Source organism: Zingiber officinale, chromosome 4B (genome assembly GCF_018446385.1).
Source record: "Zingiber officinale cultivar Zhangliang chromosome 4B, Zo_v1.1, whole genome shotgun sequence".
In the NCBI taxonomy this organism is placed as follows: Eukaryota; Viridiplantae; Streptophyta; class Magnoliopsida; order Zingiberales; family Zingiberaceae; genus Zingiber; species Zingiber officinale.
The window spans coordinates 38,117,029-38,143,275 of NC_055993.1; the positions used below are offsets into that span (position 1 = coordinate 38,117,029).

General features: G+C 41.2%; 2 protein-coding genes and 1 pseudogene across 2 annotated transcripts; 1 reads left to right on the plus strand and 2 right to left on the minus strand.

Annotated features, from left to right (window-relative positions):
* Positions 1-1,189: 1,189 nt before the first annotated feature.
* On the plus strand, positions 1,190-4,157 carry LOC121978211 (U-box domain-containing protein 51-like). The gene is made up of 10 exons (XM_042530588.1): positions 1,190-1,334; positions 1,434-1,513; positions 1,589-1,707; positions 1,796-2,007; positions 2,158-2,215; positions 2,290-2,374; positions 2,517-2,618; positions 2,687-3,010; positions 3,137-3,889; positions 3,994-4,157. Exons 1-10 carry the CDS (start codon positions 1,190-1,192, stop codon positions 4,051-4,053), a joined length of 1,938 nt encoding a protein of 645 aa, XP_042386522.1. The 3' UTR covers positions 4,054-4,157.
* Positions 4,158-12,269: 8,112 nt separating this feature from the next.
* Positions 12,270-16,375, minus strand: LOC121978212 (annotated as a pseudogene).
* A 7,013-nt stretch (positions 16,376-23,388) lies between these two features.
* On the minus strand, positions 23,389-25,189 carry LOC121978213 (vegetative cell wall protein gp1-like). Its single transcript, XM_042530589.1, has 2 exons — positions 24,152-25,189; positions 23,389-23,970 (listed from the first exon to the last, which is right to left on the minus strand). Exons 1-2 carry the CDS (start codon positions 25,187-25,189, stop codon positions 23,389-23,391), a joined length of 1,620 nt encoding a protein of 539 aa, XP_042386523.1.
* Between the last annotated feature and the right edge of the window lie 1,058 nt (positions 25,190-26,247).

Here is a 26,247-nt window from a genome sequence, read left to right on the forward strand (position 1 = left end):
CACCTCTTGATGATGCTTCCCAAAATCATGAGCTCTAAAGATTAAAATTACTCGTAATCTTTCACAGTTAGCATAACCTCTAGGTCTTAATTAATTAGCAATTTTTTCATACTACTCGTCCTCCTCAATAATTTCCAATCTCTTAGATGCTTCAACCATCCTTCACTAATCACCTCAGGGTCCTCGTTTCAATCCTCCAACTTGACTCTGTCATGTCAAATATTAACACAACTCAACCTTGTCGAGTTATGAGCTCTCTAATCTTCATGTGAACTTTGCTAAGTTCTTGAACAATTAAAACGCGCAGTAGAAACACAAGATAAATCTAACTTAAACTTTTTTAAAAAATACATCAAAATAATTTGGGCGTTTATCCAACAATTCTAATATAATTACAAAGGCATAAATATTTGTATTATCAAGAATAGGTCACTAACATCAGAAAATGAAACCATAAATAACTAATAAAAATAAAATTTAAATTTAAAATTTAAAATTTAAAATATATGATAGAAAATATAGGGAAAATGAATATTTACTGATCTGTAGTTCAAAATTAAAAGATATGAAATATAGTACACGCATTAATATTTTTTAAAAAATCAAAAAATGTAAGAAAAACAAAAAAAAACAAAATTAAAGTTGAAGTAAATAGTTCAACCAACTATACTTAGAAGGAAAGCATACCAATATTGTCTATCAACAACCAATTGATAATTAAAAATAGTTCTCAACTCCAACTTATATTCAAAGTTAAAAATACACAATGAGGAATTCTTCCTTAAACAAATTTAATTTCGACTGATCTTATTTGGAATGTTGTATGTTTGTCAAACAACCATAACAATATATTGTCTTCGGTCATTCCAACTCCTTATAGTTGCCACCAATGGCTAACGACTCGACCGTCTAATATTAAACACACACATAAGATAAAAAAGGCAACACACCGAAAGAATTTAAAGGTTTGAAAAGAAACAAAGAAGAGAAACCTTGCAACTTTATCATCTCTACACTGTTCCTATCTCGCAAAGAAAACATCAAAGATATCAAGGAGAGAGACCTAATTAAAGTGGTAACTAAGCTCCCTCAATGCTCAATTCTTGTATCACATATATAGAGTTGATCGATGAGAATGATTATAAGCTAAGGATCTTACCTGAATATATATGCAGAATATTACAACATTATGTCACACACTCAGGCATCTCCATTGCTAGCCATAGCCGTCGACAGAGACAAAAATAGCCAAAGTGCCTTCAAATGGGCTTTGGATAATCTCATCACCGCGAAAGACAACCTCACACTCGTCCATGTCAATACCAAGAGTTCATGTTTGTGTATATGTTTCTTCAACCTTATACTTAATTTGCATGAACAATAGTTGGACTAACCGTAACTTCCATATTTATTCTCTTTTTGATGTAATGTAGCATTAGATAATGCCAATTATGTCGCCCGTATCACAAGGGAGATAATTAGTCCTTTTCGATGTTTCTGCACGCGCAAAAATGTAAGTCATCTTTAATTTAAAGGTTAGTACAAGTCGATTGAAATGTATGTATCCAACTCGAGTATTCTTGGACAGGTACAGTGCAAGGATGTCATAATTGAAGGCATTGATGTTGCCCGAGCAATAATAGAATTTGTTTCGAATGCAAGAGTCGAGAAGCTAGTGGTCGGTGCATCAAGAAGCGGATTTCTTAGGTCATCATGTTGGATCACTTGAGTAGTTTTGTGACATGGCAATTCTTTGATATCGAAAAAAAAGTCATGTTTTTCATGTTCTCCTCAGATCATTAAGAAGCACAGACCTTAGTACCTCAATCTACAAAGGGGTGCCTGAATTCTGCACCGTCTATGTCATCGCAAAGGGGAAAGTATCCTTCGTGAGAAACGCCACTAGGTTGCTGCCGGCCATCTCTCCTTTCAGGGCTCAAGTCCAAGGCCAACCAATTGCCCAACCTAATCCAATACAGATCCAAAGTAATAAGAACGATATAAAAGGTATGTGCCTTTATTAAGTCTTGATGCAACGGTAAAATTATTGTGTTTTTGCAATGTTCGACCCTTGTCTGGGACTGGCATTAGTGCACTGCAATTTTTTATTTTTATTTTTGCTAGTTCCATCACTGAAGAAGATATTGCATTTTCCAGTTCCAAGTGAGGCTGCAGACAGTCCACGGAATCAACAAAAACAGAATGATTCGATCAAGTAAGAATTTCTATAGAAAATTAAGATAATTTTATATGTATTACGACTAAAAGTCGATCTTCAAACTCAATCAGGACACCTTTTAACAGAGGAGGAAAGCGTGCTCCAACAACAAAATCTCAAGAAGAGATTATCATGGCAGAGAGTGATGGGTCTTCTGTAAGTAGTAAATCAATGGTTGGATCTTCTTTTCTGTCTCAAGAAAGCTCATCACCTTCGACAATTGTGAGTCTAATATATGGTTACTGAGATCAAAATACAAGATAGATAAAAGGCATGTGCATGGCTTTGCGACTTGCAGGATCAAGTGGAAGAGGAGTTAAGAATGCTGAAGTTCGAACTTAAGCAGACCAAGGACATGTATAACACCGCTCGCAAAGACGCACTTACTGCAACACGAAAGGTAATTTAATTTTTCTGTCTGTTTCTTCCAAAAGTGTAGTGTACTCAGAACATTTGATTTTGCTCTAGGCAATGGTGCTCCAGCATTGGAAGAGAGACGAAGAGAGACATTTAGAAAAGGCTCGGCTGGCTGCAGAATCTGCTATTACATCAACTGACAGCAAAACAAGTGAAGCATCGGAACATGCATTTGCTCTGCCACATAGAGATGTCAGGTATAGAAGGTACGCGATAGAGGAGATAGAAGAAGCCACTGAAAATTTTGCAGAAAGTAGGAAGATTGGGGAAGGTGGTTACGGCCCTGTTTACAAATGCTTCTTGGATCATACACCTGTTGCTATTAAGGTTTTGCGTCCAGATTGTTCACAAGGAATGTCTCAGTTTCATCAAGAGGTAACATTCTTCAAAATCATACAACAACAATTAACAATCAAGATCTTTTATCCTACTAACACCAAGCTTCCGCACCCAAACATATATAGTAAATCTAATTGTCGTTGGTACTACTTGGCTAAATAGCTTGACATATTGTGCTGCATTCGGCACCCAAACATGGTTCTACTGGTCGGTGCTTGCCCAGAATACGGCTGCCTCGTATACGAATACATGGCCAATGGAAGCTTGGAGGACCGCTTACTCAGGCGAGGGAACACACCGGCCATTCCGTGGCAGCACCGGTTCCGGATCGCCGCAGAGATAGGCACCGGCCTCCTCTTTCTGCATCAAACCAAGCCGGAGCCGCTGGTGCACAGAGACCTCAAGCCCGGAAACATCCTCCTCGACAGGAGCTTCGTGAGCAAGATCAGCGACGTCGGCCTTGCCCGCTTGGTCCCTCCCTCCGTGGCCAACAGCGTCACTCAGTACCGCATGACGGCCACGGCAGGAACCTTCTGTTACATCGACCCAGAGTACCAGCAGAGCGGCATGCTCGGCACCAAGTCCGACGTCTACTCGATCGGGATCATTCTGCTTCAGCTGGTCACGGGGAAAGCTCCCATGGGGCTGACGCACTGCGTGGAGAGCGCCATCGAGAAGGGGACGTTCGAGCAAGTGCTGGATCCGTCGGTGCCCGATTGGCCGGTGGAGGAGGCTCTTAGCTTGGCCAAGTTAGCGCTCAGGTGCTCTGAACTCAGGAGGAAGGAGAGGCCTGACCTTGGAAAAGTGATACTGCCAGAGCTGAATAGACTCAGAGAGTTTGCAGAGGGCAGCATCCAGCAGGACTCCATTTTCGGGGCCTCGGCGTCGTCCGCTTATAGCCATTTTTCTGAGAGAGTAAGCTTAATCCTTCTCACCTCTGTCATCTGTGCTGATTGATCATATATACGAAGATCATGAAGGAGATCAAGAATATTAATTCCTTGGTGATTGTATTTCAGGATGCGTTGAGTGGACCTGCAACAGAGCAATCTGGTTCTGAAAGCTGGTCAAGATGTTGAAGTGGATTGGCGTCGACGCTTGGAAGAAGATGAGCAATTTCCATGATGAAGGAAACAAATCCAGAGAAAAGATAAATAGTAGGTTTCTAGTGTAAATACTATTGTTTTTTTTTCTAGTGTAAATAGTGGTACTTTTTATGCTAAACAAAAAAATATATCACAATTATTGTGTTTGATAAACAGACGTTAAGATGTGAAGCAAGTTAATCTTCCTTTCTGGAGTTAAAAGCTCAAGCGTAAGATCCAAAGTCCTTTGGTAAAAATTAAAAGGAAATCTTTATATTTATTTTTGTCAGAAAAAACATCCCTTTTTAAATATCAAAACGGAATCCTTTATATTTCTTACACACCCTTATTTTAATACTATTATAGTTACCATTATAATTGGTACAACAAAATTATTTTAAGTTAATCAAAATTAATATATATATCAAGCGCTGCTGTATCAAAATATTCTTTTTCAATTTAATTAAAATTTATCAAACATAATTAAAAATCACATAAAGCTAGACTTATATATATGCTACAATACTATTAGAGTAAAATATAACGTCGTTCATCTCAAGCGATCCAATATATCACCTCCACAGTAAAATACAGACATATATATCACGGTGATTGCTACAATAGTTTAGAACCACTTCTAGTTAGCTCCATTAAAGTGATCAAGCAGACTTGATATTTCACCTCATTTAAATATTAGTTGGTATGATCGTGGGGTCAGGGAGATGACGTGGTCGGAAGTCAAGCCCATGGGATGGTCAAAAGTCAAGCTCACGTGGCGGTCAGAAGTCAAGCCCATGTGGCAGTCAGAAGTCAAGCCCACGGGGTGGTCAGAGGTCAGGCCTATGTGGAGGTCAAAAGCTCGGCCTACGTGGAGTTCAAAGTCGCAAAATGGTATGAGTCGGGCGCAGGCGACGTCCTAAGGTTAGGCCTGTATAGCGAGTAGGAACTCGGAAGCCAGGATCATAGGTCAGGACTTATAACCTTACGACACAAGATACATAGATCAGCGCGCATAGGTCGGAATGTGCTAACCAAGGATACAGGTTAGGACTTATAGCCTTACGACTCAAAACACATGGATCAACGCACACAGGTCGGGATGTGCAAATCAAGATACAGGCCAAGACTTATAGTCTTGTGGCATAAGATACATGGATCGAAGCATACAGGTCGGGATGTGCAAACCAAGGATACAGGTCAGGACTTATAGCCTTACAGCTCAAAACACATGGATCAACGCACACAGGTCGGGATGTGCAAATCAAGATACAGGCCAAGACTTATAGTCTTGTGGCATGAGATACATGGATCGAAGCGTACAGGTCGGGATGTGCAAACCAAGGATACAGGTCAGGACTTATAGCCTTACAGCTCAACACACATGGATCAGCGCACACAGGTCGGGATGTGCAAACCAAGGATACATGTCAGGACTTATAGCATTGCGGCATAAGATACATGGACCGATGCGTACAGGTTGGGATTCAGGATAAGCGGAAGCAAGCTGAGGCATACAGGTCGGGACTCAGGATAAGCGGAAGCATACTAATGAGTACAGGTCGGGACTCAGGATAAGCGGAAGCAGGCTGAGGCGTACAGGTAGGGACTCAGGATAAGCGGAAGCATACTGAGGCGTACAGGTCGGGACTCAGGATAAGCAGAAGCAGGCTGAGGCGTACAAGTCGGGACTCAGGATAAGCGGAAGCATATTGAGGCGTACAAGTCAGGACTCAGGATAACCAGAAACAAACTGAGGCGTACAGGTCAGGATTCAGGATAGACGGAAGCAGACTGAGGTATACAGGTCGAGATTCAGGATAAACAGAAGCATACTGAGGCGTACAGGCCGGGATTCAGGATAAGCAGAAGCAAACTGAGGTGTACAGATTGGGATTCAAGATAAGCAGAACTAGACTAAGGCTTAATAGGTCACGACTTACAAGGTAAGGCAGGTCGGGAGTTCACAAAACAGAACACGCAGGACAGAGAGGGGCATACAGGTCTGGAGTTATGAAGTGGCAAACACAAGTCAGGAAAGGTAAATCTACACCCACAGGTCGAGGCTGGCAGATACAAGGATCCAATCCAGGGTTAACAGATCGGCGCAAGCATACATTATACGACAAGCAAGTCAGGGAATCGTAACAACCTGTCAGGGAATAATCACTGCATGTCAGAGAATATGCTAACGGTCTGGTGCTCACCGCCCGCTGATTCCTTCCTAGACCTATAGGAGGGCGCCACGTGTCATTCATCGCCAGACAAAGCCTGACATCTGACATTCCCTGACACCCGTCAAACTCCATAAGCATCCGTTGCAATATAAAAAGGGATGTTTTGTCCCTTACGCAGGTACGCTCACTCGTCATTTCATACTTTTCTCTTACTTTTGGTCCTTTCTCTGTATTTTATGGGAAAAAAGTACCTGACTTGAGCGTCGGAGGGCCTGACCTGGGGACTTTTTCCCTGGTTTCTGGTCTCTAACGGCTTGTGGGCTCGTCTGAGTGTGCGCAGGACCCTTGCTTCATCACCACCCCCCGTCATCCGTTTGTGTAAGCTCTCCCGGCGGGTACTAGATAGACCCAGCTTCGCAGCGACTTTCTGTCAACCCTCGTGACAGCGCGTCCCACCTTCATCCGACTCAGCTTCCGGACGGGATCAAATTTGACGTCGTCTGTGGGAACACAACTACCTGTTCCGGAACGTGACGATGGAGGACTCAGACAGAATCAATGTAACCATGACCGCTAGAGAATATGAGCTCTTCAAAGAAACTAAGAAGCGGGCGGCTTCTGAAAAACAATAAACTACTTCCTCCCGCCCAAAAAAGTTACCTGAAGTTTCTAAGGAGCCAGCTCATGCCTCGGATCGAGGTTCTAAGAGAAAGTAACCCATGGAGTTTCCCCCTGCCTTCTATAGGGAGCTTGGCCAGGGGTATTATCAGCCAGAGCCAGGATACTATAGCCACAAGGAGCAACTCCAAGTTTCTGTGGCTGAAAGTTTATTGCCCAAAGATTCAAAGAAGGGGAAGGATATTGTCCCCCGCGAAGAGCGTCGGACGGAGCCAGAGGAGAAAGTGTCTTTCTCTTCTAAAATATTAGAGGAGAGGCTACCCAAAGGGTACCGACCCTCGGCTATTGGGGAATATGATGGCAACAAAAATCCTGAGGAGCATCTCCGCAAGTTCCAAAACGCGGCTCTGCTGCATCAATACAGCGATGTCGTAAAGTGTTGAGTGTTCCTGAACACTCTATCAAGCTCCGCCCAAAAGTGGTTTGATGGACTGCCACATGGGTCCATCACCTGCTTTCCCAACTTTAAAATAACATTCCTGCGCCACTTCGCCAGCAGCAGGAAGTATCAAAAGACAGATCATTGCTTGTTTGCTCTCAAGCAGGGATTTGCCGAGTCGTTGAGAAGTTACATCAAGCATTTTAATCAAGTGGCCCAGGACGTTCCCTCGGCCACATCAGAAATACTTATGAGTGCCTTCTCCCATGGGCTGACCGAGGGAGAATTCTTTAGAGATCTCATTAGAAATCCTGTAAGGAATTTCGATGAGATGTTGGAAAAGGCGGCCAGCTACATCAACGTAGAGGAGGGTTTCCATGTGTTTTCAATATGGAACTTTATATGCAACCATTGCAACCCAACACTATGCTCTTGTTAAAATACACCCAATTGATTACACTAATTGATTGTTTTGGGGCAATCGATTACACCAATCAATTGCCTAACCTTAAACCCAAAATCTGAGTTTATGGTTTACTAATCGATTGACATATTGGTAACACTGAATTCAGTCCTCTCAACACTGAATTTATATCTTTCTTGGTATCTGGTTAATCTCAACCTACCAAGACTCTCTTTGCTTAACATCTGATCATCCTTGACCTATCGAGACTCTCCATTACCCAATATCTAATCAACCTTGAGCTATTGGGACTAGCTCACCAGGAGCCCAATCTTCCTTAACCCACTTGGACTTTCCCTTGCCAACTTTCCCATTGGACTTCCATCGCCAAGCCTCGTTACGACTTCCATTATCTAGTTCCCAATTAGGTCTTCCATTGCCTAGCCCCACTAAGACTTCTATTGTCTAACCTCCAGTTAAGACCTCCCATTACCTAACTTCTAGTTAGAGTTTTCCGTTATCTAACCTTTAGCTAGAACTTTTCCAGTTAAGTATTCGGTCCTCCCTTGACCTACTTGACTTTTCTCTCACTCATTGTCAAATATCGAAACTTAAACTCAAACCAATCCAAGCTTAATCAAATTAGTTAACATTGATCCGAGGATGATTGTATCAACAAACCCTTAATGCAAAGGTCTTCATAAGTAGTGTGTGATGATCTAGAATAAGGCCACTTAGGCCATCTTTGTTGATCCATTAGAGGTATCAGTTATATATATTTTTTTTCAACACTATAGTTCCTTTTTTAAGGCTGGTAACTTTCACCTCAAACATCCAAAAATGATGTATTATACTAGCAAACGGATAATTTTTTTTATTTGCTTTCATATGAATTAAGTATCGTAACATTTGGATTAATGTAACAAAATTTATTAAAGCACGAATAAGTCTATTTGATTAACATGTGAAAACTTTCATGATTTTTAAGATACAAATTCGTTCTTGTTAAAAGCACAAACTAAGATCTAACTCCTTGATATCTTTGAAGTTTGATGATCACATCAAAATTTGTATTTCTTATTTAGGAATTTATCACAAACTTCTGTCCATCAAATCCTCTCATTAACAAGGCAAATGCCTTCTTTTCTCCACTCTCATTATATTTCTCAATTTTGTTAGAATATATAAGAGATTAGGGAACAAACCTCAAAAGATGTTACATAAAAAACATACATATGAGCTTTTGTTCTCTTTGGAGGTTTTTCTTTTTATCATACACTAGAAGTTATTTGGAGGAATATTTTGTAACCCATCCATATAACTTCTTTTTTTTCACATTTTATATCTTTGTATTTGATAGAAATTATATCAATAGTACATGTGCTAATTGGTTCATAGAACTTCTCATTTGCTTCACAATATGTGGATCATTAATTGTTTGGTTTGACCCGAACAAGAGCGGGGCAATCCAATTTCAATAACAAAAATAAATAAATAAATAATTTAACATATCTAAATGTAAAATATATTGATTCATGAGTTTTTCTATTTGTCATCAAAATATTATATTAATTTATTATTTGTTGACTCTAGAATTATTTTTTAAAAATTAATTTACAATGAGTTAACCATTTTAAAAAGAAAATTTTTATTCCAATTCATATTGAAGAAACCAGTATCAATATGATAAGAAAACCAGTGATGAAAAAAAGAAAGAAATTATTATCTTAGTTCTATAAAGCTCATTTATATTCATTCAATAGTATAATGTTTATAAACAAAATTTATGAATAGACTTATTTATTATTTTAAATAAAATTTAATTATAATTTTTTTATTCAAATACATAAAATTTATAAATTATTCATAATATATTAAAAATAATAATAATAATAATATAGGTTTCATCAATTAGATAAATATTTAACTAAGCTATAAGAGCAACAACATTGTACAATTAAGCTCAATAAAAAGTTAAAGCGCGGCTCAATCTTAATTTCTAATAAACAAATTTGAATAGCCGTCTATAATATAGGATAACGTACAACAAATCCAAATGTGATTTAATCATTCTCTAAAACTCCACATTAACAGGAGTTTCTGTACTAGGTTGCCACTTAACTATTAAAACCCATAAAAAAATATCATGAAGGTGAATTTTGAGTCTAAAATAATTAAAAGTTAAATAAAATTATTCTATAAATACCAACAACTCCTCCCTCTCCATCCAAATTCAATTCCAAATTCTCAATATCATTCCAAATCCCATCCTAAACTCATTTTTTTTTTCCATTTTCTTCCTTCTCTACCTCTCATCTTCAACATTTCTCCTCTTCAATTCATCATTTCTTCTTCATTTTCTCATATCTTGCTAATTTAGTCAAAGTTAAATGAGCCTCATTATTCTCGTTGATGAAGATATAATGTCGTCTTAGTCTACGGTACAAGAACTATGATCTGAACTATGAGCCTCATTATTCTCGTTGATGAAGATATAATGTCGTCTTAGTCTACGGTACAAGAACTATGATCTGAACTATGAGCCTCATTATTCTCATTATTCTATGTCTCCTTTTGGGCAATTAACTAAAGGTGTTTAATCAATAGAGTTGATGCAACCAACATGATTGGTGTCAAGAGTTTGATTTATCTTAATTATCGGTAGAAAATTATTATTATAGATTTAACGTTATCTGATCTAATTAATTATTTTTATTAATGTCAAGAGTTTGAAGTGGCCTTTATGAGTTCGGAGTCGATAATGAACCTTTTAAGATGTTGGACTATGGCTCCCCAATAAGCCACCAAGCTCACTTGGTGTAGTTGGCTTTCAAACTAGGCTGGTTAGGTGTCAGAATGTGATGCAACCTTTACTAGCTCTGAGTCCACAATGGCCCTTTAAGCCATTGGACTATGGCTGGGTACCAATCACCATAGTAAACACCAAAAACCATTCGAATTTTTTCTGAGCTTGATAAAACTCCATCCCAACCCTAACATATAGGGATGATAATTTTTTCTGAACTTGATAAAAAATTTGATATCCAATCTAAATAAAAGAATATATATATATATATATATATATATATATATATATATATATATATATATATATATATATATATATATATAATTAGGTAAGATCAGATATGATTATTCCTATTCGATATATATTATTTAATCTGGTATTAAAGAAAATCTTCTTATCCTAAAATCTACTAATTATTTTTGTTGATGTTAGAAGTAGGCTATATAAATGTTTAATCTATTTTTTAATTATATATATATAATATGATGTTAATTCTAATATGTTTTTATTGAATGATCATAAGTTGGATGGAAAGAAGAAAAATTATTAATATAGAATATATCTAATCTTTTAATGGATATGAGTATGAGGATGAACATTCAATACTCGATAGTTATGGGAACAGAGAATATGAAATCCGACCCATTTATAATTTTCTCCGAGCCCGATAAAGAATTTGATATTCAACCCGAATATAAGAGAGTATAGAAGGACTATCGATATACGACATAAATACCCGATTATATATATATTACACTACGGACTCGTCCGCACCTAAGGTGATTTCATTTTTTTAAGCTTTCGATTACCCCAATAAGATTTTACCTTTAGCATTTAGAGGTTGAATTATAGTATTAAGTAAAAAAATTAAATAATTTTTTTTTTCAAATTTGCACGATATATGCGACATAATGTTCTTAGTGTGTGTATATATATATAAACCACTAACTTTTGTTTTTGTTAAGGTTAGAAATAGATTATATAGACGTTTAATATATTTTTTAAATATGATGTTAATTTTAATATATATTTATTAAATGATGATGGGTTAGATAGAAATAAAAAATATACTATCTTTTAACAAGTATGAATATTCAATACCTCATTAACCGATACCATACCCAAACTCATTCGACTTGTTCAGTCCACAAACTCCGTTCGCCTGCCCTTCCACGTTGGTCCATTGCACCTACTCAATTAGGTCCAGTCACTTAGCCATCGATCCACCCTGAGTCTTAGTCCCCTTTGACCCCATCACAATTAGCTCACTTAGCTTGCTCAAAATATGTGCAACAAATTTATAAGTATCATCAAATTAATTATGATTTTTGCCATTTCATACACTGGTATTGATCCTACAATATGACTGCTAATGTTGAAAAAGGAGTATTGATAAACAGTTCGCGAGCATAAAACATTGATAGTAAAATCACAAAGAATTTTAAAATGAAACAAATTGGCTTTCATGTCTTGGGTTAGATGCTTCAACCAAACGATTCAATCCAATTCTGAAACACTTTCACAATCATAACCCACCTAATTAATGAGCTAAGTTCAGTTTCAGCAATACTCACCATTGTTTTTCCTAATATCCACGTAGCTTAGTGCAAGATATTACACAATTAAATGTAAGTTGATACATGAAGGCCTTCAAGGCTTTACTAGCTACAAACAATCCAAAGCCTCACAGGTTGGCTCTGTTTGTTCATAATGGAAAATGCATAAAATTATCTGACTCAGGAAGAAGCCCCGTGTACTGAAAGTTGTTCAATATCTCGGTGCTGTGTTGATGATAAAAGGGCCATTTTTAAGAAATGTTCAGTGCTCAAATGAAGAATGAATTAACACAATAAAAGAATTCTACCTTCGCCAATCGTTGCTTCAGGTAGTTTCTCTATCGAATACCTGTGTCTGGTAATGTACATGATAGGCACTCCGGGAATCCGTTTAAGCCTTGCGCTTTTTAGATCTTAGTAATAGGGTAAAACAGTAATGCAAATACAACTTTAGTCCTATACCTTGCGTATCCTCAATACAAGACAAAAAGGGTGGAGAATATAAAAGGAAGAAAACAGTTAAGGATATTAAATCCAGGCGAGGTTTCCAACAAAAATGGAGATCAATTTTATAAAAAATTATAGAAACATTAACTTTCTGCAGAACAAATTGGTGAGACTTTGGAAACACATTTTGGCATATCAAATGTCACCAACAAGAGCATAGATGAATGACAATATCCTCATCTATCTATAAAATACAAGATCCTGAACCCAATCCAATCCTTAAACACTGAAAATACCAGGTTTGAAATAGTTGAATTGGTTGACAAGATCAAACAGGGTAAACCAAAAGGATGGTTCAATCAGACTCAGACCCTATGGTGCAGTAATGCTAAGGAAATTGATAAAACTTAGTTAAACAAGTCAGCAGTAAACTAAGGCAGGAAGAGATATTTGGTTAATATGGGCTCAGTGCCTGAGCCAAATACTACAAAATTTAACAAATAACTGAAACATTTCATTAACTTTCAAATAGAAAAAGTAAGCAAGCGGAAATTGGTGTTTACAAGAATATGTATCAGAATTTGCAACTTTGCACAGACATAACAAGTCCATGAAATAATATTGCTAAAAATTGAGTGGCCTGAGTGCTAAAAATTAGTTTGTTGCAAACCTGAGTAACCCTGTCAACGATGTAGTCATCAGCATAAGTCCCTTTATGTGTGCATGGTAACCTATCAAATCTAGGATCTTTAGCAATCCTGTAAAAGAAAAAAGAAAAATTAGACATCTAATTAACCATTATATAGGTAAAATTGAATTATATATTTTATGAAATTGATGGACGAAAAAAAAAAGAAGTTACCTTAAAGCCACACGATACTTCTGTCCCAACTTTTCAAGCTCAGCCATAACACAATCTGTGATGCATGGAGTGCCTATAGTACAAACATGAGTGAAACAATTTCTTTATAAAATAGATAAAGGTGCTAAGATGACCCAAATAATCCTACTATAAACAAAATAGGCAGGCACGATCCTCATCTAAAAGACTAAAACACAACTTACATTTAGCATAGAGGCAATCCATCATGCCTTTCTCCAAATCCAACTAGAACGATTAAGAAAGCAATCAGCAAAGATAACAAACAAAGAAAAATATCATGTATTCTAGAGGAATAAGATTCCTTACAAACATAGCATCAAATTAAGATTTGCAGAGATGAGCTTCAGCATTTTCAACTATACATGTTTCTACTACTATCACAGACATTCTTGAAGAGCCAACACATATCATCTATAGGAAAGAACTTATCAAGCAGTGGACATTTTGATTAATAACTAACACATGAATAAAACTGTACTTCGACAAGGTTCTGATAGATATTTCTACTGAATGAAAAGTTAGTAAAATTAACAATACTGATTTCTCCAGCCACCTAGTAGTCTCAGCTAGAATGGCCATATACAATACAAGTATATTTACCATCTTTGAATAGAGCAATCAAATAATGTTATTCTCGTTAATTGCAAAAAAAGAAATTTTGGCAGTGTCAACTAACACAATGTCCTCAAGTTTCACCAACCAGTTTGTTCTTACTATTAATATGTAAATAATATTTATAACAATATGAAAAAAATTATTAATAGCAAGAAGATAAGAGACAGCATTAGCAAAACAATTAGATTCAATAGGGTCTACAGCAATGATTTCACCATCAGAAACAGGACACTTGGAAAAATGTTTGACAATTTAATCTTAGCTTCAAAAAAGATGGATTAGGATTCAGGTATCTAATTTTTTGATGTAAACAAAGAAAGATATCTTTTGAGAGAGAGCTTCAGTAAATGTTTGATACAAGAACAACAAGGAGAAGTCAGAGATGAGACTGACTAAAGTTCTAGCATTTACTTGAAAAAGCAAGAAAGACAGAGAAACATGGTAGAAGAGAAAAAAAAAACAACCATTTTTTAAAAAATGCAATGGATAAAGAAATTGATACAAGTGCTGTGAACAAAAAGAGACTAAGATCTCTACGTATAGGCCAAGCGATGTGTACTGATGGGAGGAGACTACAATTATGGGTCATTTGTTTATTGCAAGAGTGGGATAAGATAAACATGTTAGGGGAGACAAGATAAATTTCTAGCATTAACATTGAGAGAAGAGACACATAAGAGAAAGAAAATAATAAATCTCACATTAAATTCATGCATGCAGTATATCAAAAGCTGAATGAAAAATATAAACTATGGTACTTCAACTTTGAAGTTAAGGAGTGTAGATAAAGATCCAACGTTGCTATAAATATCTAGAGTCGATTTATGTGATTTTCCAATCCACTCTGCTTTATTGTGACTATATTTGTCTTCCTCACTTGTTCAATGATGTCATGTCTTATGTTGATTTCAGTGTCCCCATTTTTTTTCCTTTATTTAAACATGTATTGCAAGATTTGATTTTAATTGCAGCACCTTCTTTAATCCCAAAATTAGGCCTTTGCAACTTCCCAGTACTGGATCTTAGGGACCAATTTCTCTAAAATTGGTTGGGATTATAGACATTGAGGAAAGGAAGGCTATAGGACTTATTCTAGGATAAGGCAAGGGTTATGTGTTTGTCTTAGAAGCAGTGTAGGAGTTGGTGGGTAGTAACTGTAAGGCCTCATGGTTGCTGATAATAGTATCCTCATTGATCTTGACATAGACCATATCGGTGCTAACATGCATGAAGTGCTCATATATGTTGTTATGAAGACAATGGAGATGCATATGTACTTGTCAATTTGGGCCTAGGCAACCAAGCGCGTGCACTCTTGATGAGAAATCAGATGAGTTTAGCACGCAAAAATCAAGCTCGTCAAGGATCCCAAACTGTAGTTGGGATAGTCAGACATGGTGATTGGTGATGTGGAGAGTGATGGAGCTTGTATTCTCAATGATGAGGATGCCACTTGGCAAGCATTTTACCATGTTCCCTTTGCAACAGGACTTCCAATTGGGAGTGAAGAGCATAATGGGAAACTCAAACGAGAAAACTTAGAACCTAATCAATTACCAAGTTGAGAGGGGTATAAAGTAGAAAAGGTATAACTTACAGTTATATATAAATAAGATTTCAAAAAAACCACAAATAACTAAATATTGATGGTGGGATAACTACTGAAAGTTGTAAACAAGTGCCATCATCTATAAGCCCATCAAAAACTAGGATGTGACACTCTCACTGGCACTATGTAAAGAAACCCTCAATTAGTGGTTCATTATTATCTAGAAGCTCCTACTGAGATAATCAGAGGCCAGCATGCAAACTATATCCCAGTTTCTCAACAGAAAACAGAGAGATAGATATGTCTCACAGTCGAGGCAACTATCAATCAGAATAATTTTGCATACACTGAGAAAACAAAATTAAATTGCTTTTTATTACACATAGGCATAACCAACATTGAAAGCTATAATGCATAAAGGAAAGGCACCTTATTTTGGATAGAGAAGTTAACGAAATTGGTGTCCACAATAACCCTATAAGGTGGGCAAATAGCAGCGTTGTATGTGAAGACCAATGCAGAGGAAACACCCGGCCTTCAAAACACAAAGAGAAAAAAATAAGAAAGAAAATAATTGTAGGAAGAAAAGCATTGATACAATGAATAACATATACGTACAAATTGCAAGGAAGTTTCCCCTTTTCAAGATCCTTCTTTTTAGGATTCAACACCTCTTCCTTGTACCTAAAATTAAAATTCAGAAATATTATAACATACAAAGAGGAGCACAACAAGTTGAGCTTTTCACTTACTTCCTGAGGGTTTTATGACCGTTAAGCCTCTTCGTGACAGCAAACTTAGGACCTTTCTTCACTCGCCCCATCACTGCAGTACCCTACTTTGAAGAAGAGCATTTATTAAAACTAATTGTGCATCTATTCGCATCACATACATCTAATGAGACTCAAAAAAACATGAGAAAGTTTTTTGTCACACTCCTTACTAGTTAGGCTTGCCGCGACACTAGCTTCACTCACCGCGTGTGAACAGTACCAATGTTGGAGGAAAAAAAAAAAAAATATATATATATATATATATATATATATATATATATATATATATGATACGGTGAATGTTCGTGGGGTCCGTAAAATGATATGGTTAGGAGTCAAGATCACAGGCTGGTCAGAAGTGAAGCTTGCGTGGAGGTCAAAAGTCAAGCTTACGTGGGGGTCAAAAGTCAAGCCTACGTGGCTGGTCAGAAGTCAAGCTTACAGGGCCAGGGTCCAAGTCTCAGCTGAGGGGACAGTCAAAAGATGGGAGTGTAAGTTAAACAAGGGCCGGCCCTATAGCGATCAAGGGCAGGGCCCACGGGCCAAGTTTAGATGAAGACTGAGCCCACTAGCCAAGTAAAGGTAAAGGAAAGAAGGCTCTGGGCGTAGAATAAACAGGCCTGGCATACAGGTCGGGAGGCAAGTCAGGGATAGCAGTAAATAGTAAACAGGTCTGGACACAGACCAAGCGTGCAGGTCGGGACGTACAAGCTATGGATAGCAGTAAAACAGTAAACAGGTCTGGACATAGACCTAACGTACAGGTCGGGACGTACAAGCCATGGATAGCAGTAAACAGTTCTGGACACAGACCCAGCGTGCAGGTCGGGGCGTACAAGCCATGGATAACAGTGGATAGAAGCAAGGTAGGATACAGACCTAGCGTGCGGGTTGGGACATACCAACCAAGGATAACAGGTATATAGAAGTAGGTCGGGGAGCAGGTCGGGGTACAGATCTCGGAATACAGACTCGTCGTCCAGACATTACAAGACAAACAAGCCAAGGAATCGTAACCACTTGTCAGAGAATGTCAGAGAATAATCAAGGTGTCAGGGAATATGCTAACAGTCGGGGCTCAATACGCTTTTGGTTTTGCCGCCAGCCTATTAAGAAGAGCCACGTGTGAATCACCGCCAGACAAAGTCTGACAGCCGACATTCCCTGACACCCGTCAGACCCAGAAACTTCCTTTGCAGTATAAAAAGGGATGTCTTGTCCCTTATACAGGTATGCTCACTCGTCATTTCTCACTAGTCTTTACTTTTCGTCCTTTTTCTGTGCTTTCTGGGGAAAAAGTACCTGACTTGAGTGTCGGAGGACCTGACCCGGGGACTTTTTCCCTGGTTTATAGTCTTTAATGACTCGTGGGCTGGTCTGTGTGTGCACAGAGCCGCAGCGTCATCGTCCTGGACACCTGTCATCGTCAGCCGCTCGTGTAAGCCTTTCCGAAGGGTGCCAGGTAGACCTGACCCTGCATCGACTTTCCGTCAACTTCCAGTACATCAAGGCCCACCTTCATCCGACTCAGCTTCCGGACGGGATCAAATTTGGCGCCGTCTGTGGGAACACAACAACCTGTTCCGGAACGTAAAGATGGAGGAGTTTGGCTGCATCAATGTCACTATGACCGCTGGAGAATACGAACTCTTCAAGGAGGCTAAAAGACGAGCAGCCTCTGAGAAGCAAGCGACTGTCTCTCGACCGCGACAAGCTCCTGCTGAAGCTTCCAAGGAGCCCCTTCCTGTTTCAGATCGAGGCTCTAAAAGAAAACAGCCTAAGGTATTTCCTCAGGTTCCTTATCATGAGCCCGGTGTGGGGTATTATCAACCAGAGCCCAGGGCCACAGCCTCAAGAAAGAACAACCACAAGTCTCCATGGCTGAAAGCTCCTTGCCCAGAGACTCGAATAAGGGGAAGGCTCTCATAATACCAGAAGTATTCCCGGAAGATCCAGATAAGAAAGTACCTTTCTCGGCCAGGATTTTAAATGAAAGATTGCCCAAGGGATATAGGGCCCCATTGATCGGAGAGTATGACGGGAGCAAAGACCCGGAAGAGCACTTACGAAAATTTAAAAATGAAGCCCTGCTGCATTAGTACAGTGATGCTGTTAAATGTAGAGTTTTCTTGAACACTTTAGCTGGCTCAGCGTTAAAGTGGTTTGATGGGCTACCTCAAGGGTCCATCACCTGTTTCTTGGACTTCAAGACGGCCTTTCTGCGTCGATTCGCTAGTAGTAAGAAGTATCAAAAGACAGATCACTGTCTTTTCGTTCTGAAGCAAGGGCCTACCGAGCTCTTAAGAAGTTATATCAACCGTTTTAATCAAGTGGCCCAGGATGTCCCTACTGCCACTTCGGAGATTCTAATGAGCGCATTCTCTCATGGATTAGGAGAAGGAGAATTCTTCAGGGATCTCATAAAAAATCCCGCTCGGAATTTTGATGAGATGGTGGAAAAAGCTGCCTGCTACATCAAAGTAGAAGAAGCACAGGTTGCTCGGAGGAAAGCCGAAAGACCACCTCCCTCTACCAACAAGCCGGAGAGAAGAGTGCCTCAACCACCTCCTCAACTTCTGCCGCATGCCCAGGAAGCCAGACCTGTTTTCCATCCCGGGCCGGAGATTAGACCCGCTCTCTGAGTCACAGCTGTGCATGCTCCCCGGCCAGGACCATGGAACAATCGGTATTGCACTTACAATCGTTCTCGAACTCATGATACTAATCATTGTTTCCAGTTTGCTCGGGACTTTAAGCGGGCTGCAAAGTTAGGCTTACCGCCGCCCGAGCTAGCCCCTCAAGTAATCAAGATGATGGAGGAACAATAAGCCGCGGCTGGACAGGCCGGGTAGTCATGCCCCGACCTAGCAGGACCTAGTACTCATCAACCTGGTCGGGGAAAAGAGCCCGAAGGATCGCGGGAAGCCGAGAATAGAGGCAATGCTGCCGTCAGGGAGATTGGCATGATCTCTGGTGGGCCAACTGATGGAGATTCAGGAAGAGCACGCAAGTCACATGTGCGTTGTTTGGAGGTGCATACTGTTGGATGCAACCAAGAGCAGGCTGCTGGCCCTGTTATCAGCTTCGGACCGGTAGACCTGGAGGGTCTGGAGTTACCTCATGATGATCCCCTCATTATCAAAGCCATCATCGCCAATAGCCGAGTGGATCGGGTTTTCGTAGACACCGGGAATTCGGTCAATATTCTGTTCAGAACTGCATTCGAGGAGATGCAGATTGATGCTGCTGAACTACAGCCGGTGGCCACATCTCTATATGGATTTACAGGCAATGAGGTGAAGCCAATGGGTTAGATTAAGCTGACCATATCTTTGGGCGCCGAGTCGTTGGTGTGCACAAGGAGGAGCACTTTTATAGTGGTGAACTCCCCTTCTTCTTATAATGTCATTTTGGTAAGGCCCGCCCTGCATGAATTTAGGGCTGCTGTTTCAACCTTCCATCAGAAAATCAAATTTCCCGTGGGCGAGCAGGTCAGGGAAGTTAAAGGGGAACAGAGGGTTTCTCGCCGATGCTATATTGACATGGTCCGAGTGGAGGCTCGGAAAAATCAAAGGATACAAGATGGAGGTGTTCACGCTGTTCAAGAAGAGCCTTCGCCCATGGCGGAAGAGCCCATCCCTTGGGAAGAGGTGCAATTATATGTTGAACGCCCTGAAAGTGTAACTCGTTTGGCAAGCGACCTTCCCTCTCCCCTCAAGGAGGAGTTAATTCAATGCTTGATTCGTAACCGGGACGTTTTCGCCTGGTCTACCGAGGAGTTACCCGGGGTCAGGCCGGAAGTAGCCGAGCATAAGCTACATTTACTACCGGACTCCCGGCCTGTCAAGCAAAAGAAAAGAAACTTCTCGGCTGACCAGAACAAAATAATCAGAGCCGAGGTGGACCAGCTCAGGAAGGCAAGCCACGTTCGAGAAGTACAGTTCCCATCCTGGCTCTCCAACGTGGTTTTAGTAAAGAAGCCCAACAATAAGTGGAGGGTGTGTATAGACTTTAGAGACATCAACCGAGCTAGTCCTAAGGATTGCTATCCTCTACCCTGGATCGATCAGATGGTGGATTCCACGGTCGGATGCGAGAGGATTTGCATGCTGGATGCATACCAGGGGTATCATCAGATATCTTTAGCGCTGGAGGACCAAGAAAAGGTTAGCTTCATTACGGCTGACGGTACTTTCTGTTATACTGTCATGACCTTTGGTCTCAGGAACGCCGGAGCCACATACCAAAGAATGATGGACAAAATCTTCCGGGAGCAGATCGGGCGCAATGTGGAAGTTTATGTAAATGATATACTCATCAAGTCCCCGTTAGCTGTGAACCTGGTCAAGGATGTAGAAGAAATATGCAGGACTCTCCGGTAATACGGGCTGAAGCTAAACCCCTTGAAATGTCTGTTTGGGGCCAAAGGAGGAAAATTCTTGGGTTACTTGGTGATCGAGCGGGGGATAGAAGCCAACCCAGAAAAAGTTCGGGCATTACAGGATATGCAACCTCCTCATAATTTGAAAGAAACTCAAAATCTGGTCGATAGAATAACAACCCTGTCAAGATTCATTTCCAGATCTGCAGACCGGGCCGCTCCTTTCTTTAAAGTGCTCAGGAAGGCCTCCAAATTCCAATGGGATGAAGATTGTACCAGAGATTTTGAGGAGCTGAAGAAGTATTTGGAGGCTTTGCCATCTCTATTTAAGCCAGTTGTTGGAGAACCCTTATGGGTTTACTTATCTTCCACCCCCGAGGTCGTAGGGGTTGTGCTTGTTAAGGAACATGACAATGTACAATGGTCAGTGTATTTCTTCAGTCATCTATTAAAAGGGGTCGAGGCTTGATACACGACCCTCGAGAAGTTGGTTTACGGATTGGTCCTTATGGCTCGACGGTTAAGACATTACTTCTTGTCACATCCTATCACGGTTTTGACCAATAGCACCATGGGAAGAGCTCTAACTAATGTAGAAGTTGCAGGCCAACTTATCAAGTGGGCGACGGAGTTGGGGGAATACGATATACAATATCAGCCTCGTACAGCCATTAAGGCGCAGGCCTTGGCAGATTTCTTAGCAGAAATTCATCAAACCAACTTTGAAGAAACTTGGAAAGTCTATGTAGATGGATCGGCAAATCACCAAGGAAGCGAGGTCGGGGTCTTATTGATATCTCCACAAGGGGATATACTCCAATTGGCTATTCGATTGAATTTTCGAGCCACCAACAATGAGGCCGAATACGAGACTTTGTTGGCAGGCCTGCAAGCAGCCCGGCATGTAGGGGCAGCCCGGGTAATCGTTTATTCAGATTCCCAGCTGGTAACTCAACAAGTGACCGACAACTTTATGATAAATTGTGATAAATTATAAGTATACCGGGAAGCTTATGAGAAGATGAAAGAAGAATTTGCAGAGATCACAGTGACCAAGATCCCCAGGTCGGAGAATGAAAAGGCAGATGAGCTAGCAAAGATGGCTAGTTCCTTAACCACTTGGGTATTGGATCGGTCAACGGCACAAACTTTTCTTATAGCTCAGATAGATCTGTAAAACAATAGGGAAGCAACTATTGATTGGCGGGCGCCCATGATCAACTATCTTAGGCAGGGTATCTTACCAACTGACCCAGAGGAATCACGGCTGGTCAGAAAGCAAGCCCATGCTTATGTCATGATTGGGGATCAACTTTATAAGAGGTCCTTCTCTAGACCCTTACTCAAATGCTTGGGTATGGAGGAGGCCGACTAGGCCTTGGGAGAAATACGTCTGGGATGCTGTGGCAATCATGTAGGCGGTCAGACATTATCTCACAAGGTACTCCTGGCCAGGTATTTCTGGCCAACCTTACAGAGGGATGCTCATAAGTTGGTAAATACCTGCCTGTCCTACCAGAGACATCAAAATTTAACACATCGACCCGCAGCTCTGCTTAGAATATCTATGGTTTCATGTCTTTTTGATCAATGGGGCATGGATATTGTGGGACCATTTCCGATGCCGCCAAGACAGAGACGTTTCTTACTGGTGGCGATAGATTATTTCTCTAAGTGGGTGGAAGTAGAGGCCCTGGCCAAGATCACAAAAGATGCCGTCATCCAATTTCTATGGAGGAACATTCTTTGCAGATTCGGTATTCCTCACAAATTGGTGTCAGACAATGGAAGACAGTTTCAAGGGCAAAAAATCCAGGCCTGGTGCAAGGGGTTTGGCATCACGCAAGCCTTCACTTCAGTAGCATATCCACAAAGCAATGGTCAGACCGAGGTTGTCAACAGAGAAATAGTACGAGGTCTAAAGGTTAAGCTAGATCATGTGGGAGGTAATTGGGTGGAAGAGCTGTCAAGCATCCTCTGGGCCTATCGTACCACACCTCAAGAAAGTACAGGTTTGACACATTTCCATCTGGTTTATGGAAATGAAGCGGTCGTACCCATAGAAATTGGAGTGCCATCAGTTAGGAGGACATTATACGATGAAAGAAACACAGAGCGACAGTTGGCTGAACTGGACCTCATTAGTGAAACCCGTGACGTGACGGCGGCTCGGTTGGAAGCTTATAGACAAAGAATGAGGCAAAATTATAATAGAAGAGTGATTCCTCGATTCTTTGGAGAAGGGGATCTGGTCTGGAAGCAAATTAAGCCTGTGGAAGATGTGGCCAAGCTAGCACCGTAGTGGGACAGGCCTTACAAAGTCATTAAAAAACTATCGGCAGGAGCTTATTACTTACAAGATGACCGAGGTAAGAAGCTGGACCGGCCATGGAGTGCAAATTATTTGCGACCTTACAGAGTCTAAAGAAGCATGTAGAGAAGCATAGGTCGGGCTGTAGGCCGAGCTGTCACCTACTTGATAGACTAAAGGTAGCAGACCGGGGAAAAAGTAGATCGGAAAGAGCGGGAAGAGGATATGAAAGCAGAAATTGTATGTCCCAATACTTCTTTTGGCAAAACTAAGCAATTTTAACAAAAGTAAACCTTAGGATGCAAGAGGAAAAATAGTGAAGTAATTTACAAGAAATTGTTAAGTCATTATACACAAGTAGTCAGGAAGAATCATTTGAAAGGAGCAAAAATCTCATCCGGACTTTCCTTAAGGATCCGGTCATGATCTAAAAATTCAGGAGGAGGAGTTGATTTCAGGTAGTCCTGCTCATAAAGTTGTCGCAGAGCCTCGGCTGCACCATAAATAATAAAGGTGGAGAAGCGCTGCCCTGCTTGTGTACAGAATTCTGGAGAACGCAGGTACAGAGCACGGCTCTGTTGACAGCGGTCATTCTCTCCATATTTATAAATGGCCAGGGCTGTCGATACTCCTTCTGCAGTAGTCCGGGCCTGGGCCAGTTCAGTTCGGGTGGCCAGTAGTTCTTCTGCTTGAGATGTCAATTGGGCCTCCTGGGATTTTAGCTTCTTTTCCTGCGCTAAAGTTTCAGCGACACGCAACTTTTGAGCCAATTGATCCATAGCTCGCTGATGCTCCAAAGTTTGCTGATCCATGAGTTGCTGGTGCACAACCTCGACTTGGCTTTTTTCTTCCTTGAGGTCCTTAAGCTTTTGGTCAGATATCGTCAAGGATACTTCCAGACTATTCTTCTTTTTGGTTAGAGCTTTTACTTCAGCCCTCAGAGTGTGACTAGCCTGCGCCGGGTTATTCAAGCTCTAGTTCAGCTACCTTGTCTTGCAACATCTTATTTTGATGATAAGCAACATGAAAGGACTGATTTACTGTCAAGGACTTTGCACAGGCCTGGGACACAGAAGAAACATCTGATAAGAATGAGGAAGATAATAGTTATAGTAAGCCATCATGGAAGCTGACCTTGATATATAGCTCAGAAAATCTATCCATCTGGGCAAGGGGCGGCAAAAGTTCCATCTGACGCCTGCTTTCTTCCCACACGGTGGCCAGACGACCTTTCATGGTCAAGGAGCTGGTGGGAACGTCACGCCTTGACTGTAGCCTAGCCTTTGAAGGAGCAGTGGTACGATAATAAAGAGGAACAGGTGGTGGCGGTTGTGAAGGCCTCGCAGCAGAGCTAGAAGGCCCAGCAGCCGACCTAGAAGGAGCAGATTGAGGCACAGGAGATGGCTCTGGAGGTGAGGTAGCTGGCAGAGAGCGACGCGAGGGACTGGCCTCGGTGCTCTGGTGCTGCTGTGACGTAGAAGATTGAGTAGGAGGTTGAGCTGGAGGAGAAGGTTGAGCAGTGGGAGGCTCAACTGGAATTGCGGGGGGATCAGGCGGAACATCTGTCTGGCTCGGGACAGGAGGCAGAGTTGCAATAGGGGGCGAAGGAGGAGAGGTGACCGCCATAGGAGGTGAAGGAGAGGGGATAGAGGACGGGCCTGAATTTAACACAGGATGAGGGGCTTGGCGGCGAAGTCTTTGAGCTAAAGGCTGATCATCCGAGTCAGAATCTTCAGAGGGTAGCCGAGCCCTACGCCGAGAAGGAGAAGGGGCCTCACGATCCAAGCGGTCATTAGTAGAGCGGGCCCGACGGGCTGCTTGAGAAGCTTCTCTGAAGGCAGGGCTGTCCTGGGGGACATTGGCGAATCTTCGACCGAGGCCTCGACCAGGGATATAAGTTGGTTGGGGAGGATTAATAGACTGAAGAGGTGTCGGGGTGAATGGTCGGGCTGTAGGTGGGGCCCGGGGACTAATAGGGGCGACAGGCCGGGGTGGACGCGTAGTTCGGGGACGAGTAGGACGAGCAATAGAAGCAGGTCGGACAGTAGAAGATCCTCTGCGAGGAGGACGAGGTCGGGAATCTGCAGAAGAAGTCCCGCCGACAGAGGTCGAAGACGAGTGGGGGAGTGATCTTCTTTGTAAAATAACTCGACCACGCCTCATTATTTCCATGTCGCTCAAAGGAAGAGGCTGAACCTCTGAGGCCTGGGTTAAGACTTCAGCTATACAATATCAAGTAGGAGGTCAGCTATAGTAGGAAAAATAAATGCTTATGAAATGGTAACAGAACTAAAAGGGAAGCTTACCCAAGGAACGAGGTGTCTCAAGAGTAAGATAACTCAGGCAGAAATAAGACAGCAATTCCTCAGATAGTAGACGGGTCAAGTTCAGATGCCAGCCGGCTAAGCGAGATGAAGCTTCCATATAGGAGGTATCCAAATGAAATTCCCCCAGTTCTGGAGAGGGGGGAAGTGATGATTGCCATCGTAAGGGCCATTCCACCTCTTGGGGAAATCGAATGAAGAAGAATTTGCTCCTCCAGTTCGAGCCAGAAGGTGGTAGGGAGGAGAAAAAAGCAATTCGGAGACGAGGCTGGAAGCAGAATGTGCCCTCTTCTTGGTGCCGGAGGGTGAAAAAGCAGTTGAACAAATGAGCAGACCAAGACAGCTCGCATACATCACAGAGCACTATAAATCCACAAAGGATCCTTATAGAGTTTGGCGTCAGTTGTCCCAAGGGAATTCGGAAGTGGCGGCATAGATCGGAGAAGAAAGGGTGGAGAGAAAGACGAAGGGCGGCCACAAATTGCTCTGAAAAGAAGGTGCAATATCCATCAGGAGGATTGAAGAATTGGTGTACTCCGGTAGGGATGACCACGTGTACGTCATCCCCAACTCCATGGGTATATCGTGTTGGATCGAGACGACGCTAGAGGGGGGGTGAATAATGTTCGTGGCTATTTCTTTCGATTCGTAAAACAAACGAGTAAAAACGCAGCGGAATAAAGAAATAACAAACACAGAGAGACAGGAAGATTTACTTCGTTCGGAGCCTAAAGCGACTCGTACTCGAAGGCCCGCGATCCTTGATCGCTTTCCGTGGGCAACAACTATAAGAACGATAAAACTATTAAAGATTAACTACAATTTAAAGCAGTAAACAGATTATACCGACAACAAAAGACTAAATCGAAGCTCCGGGTTGTCGGGGTGTCGTTGCAGCACTTTCTG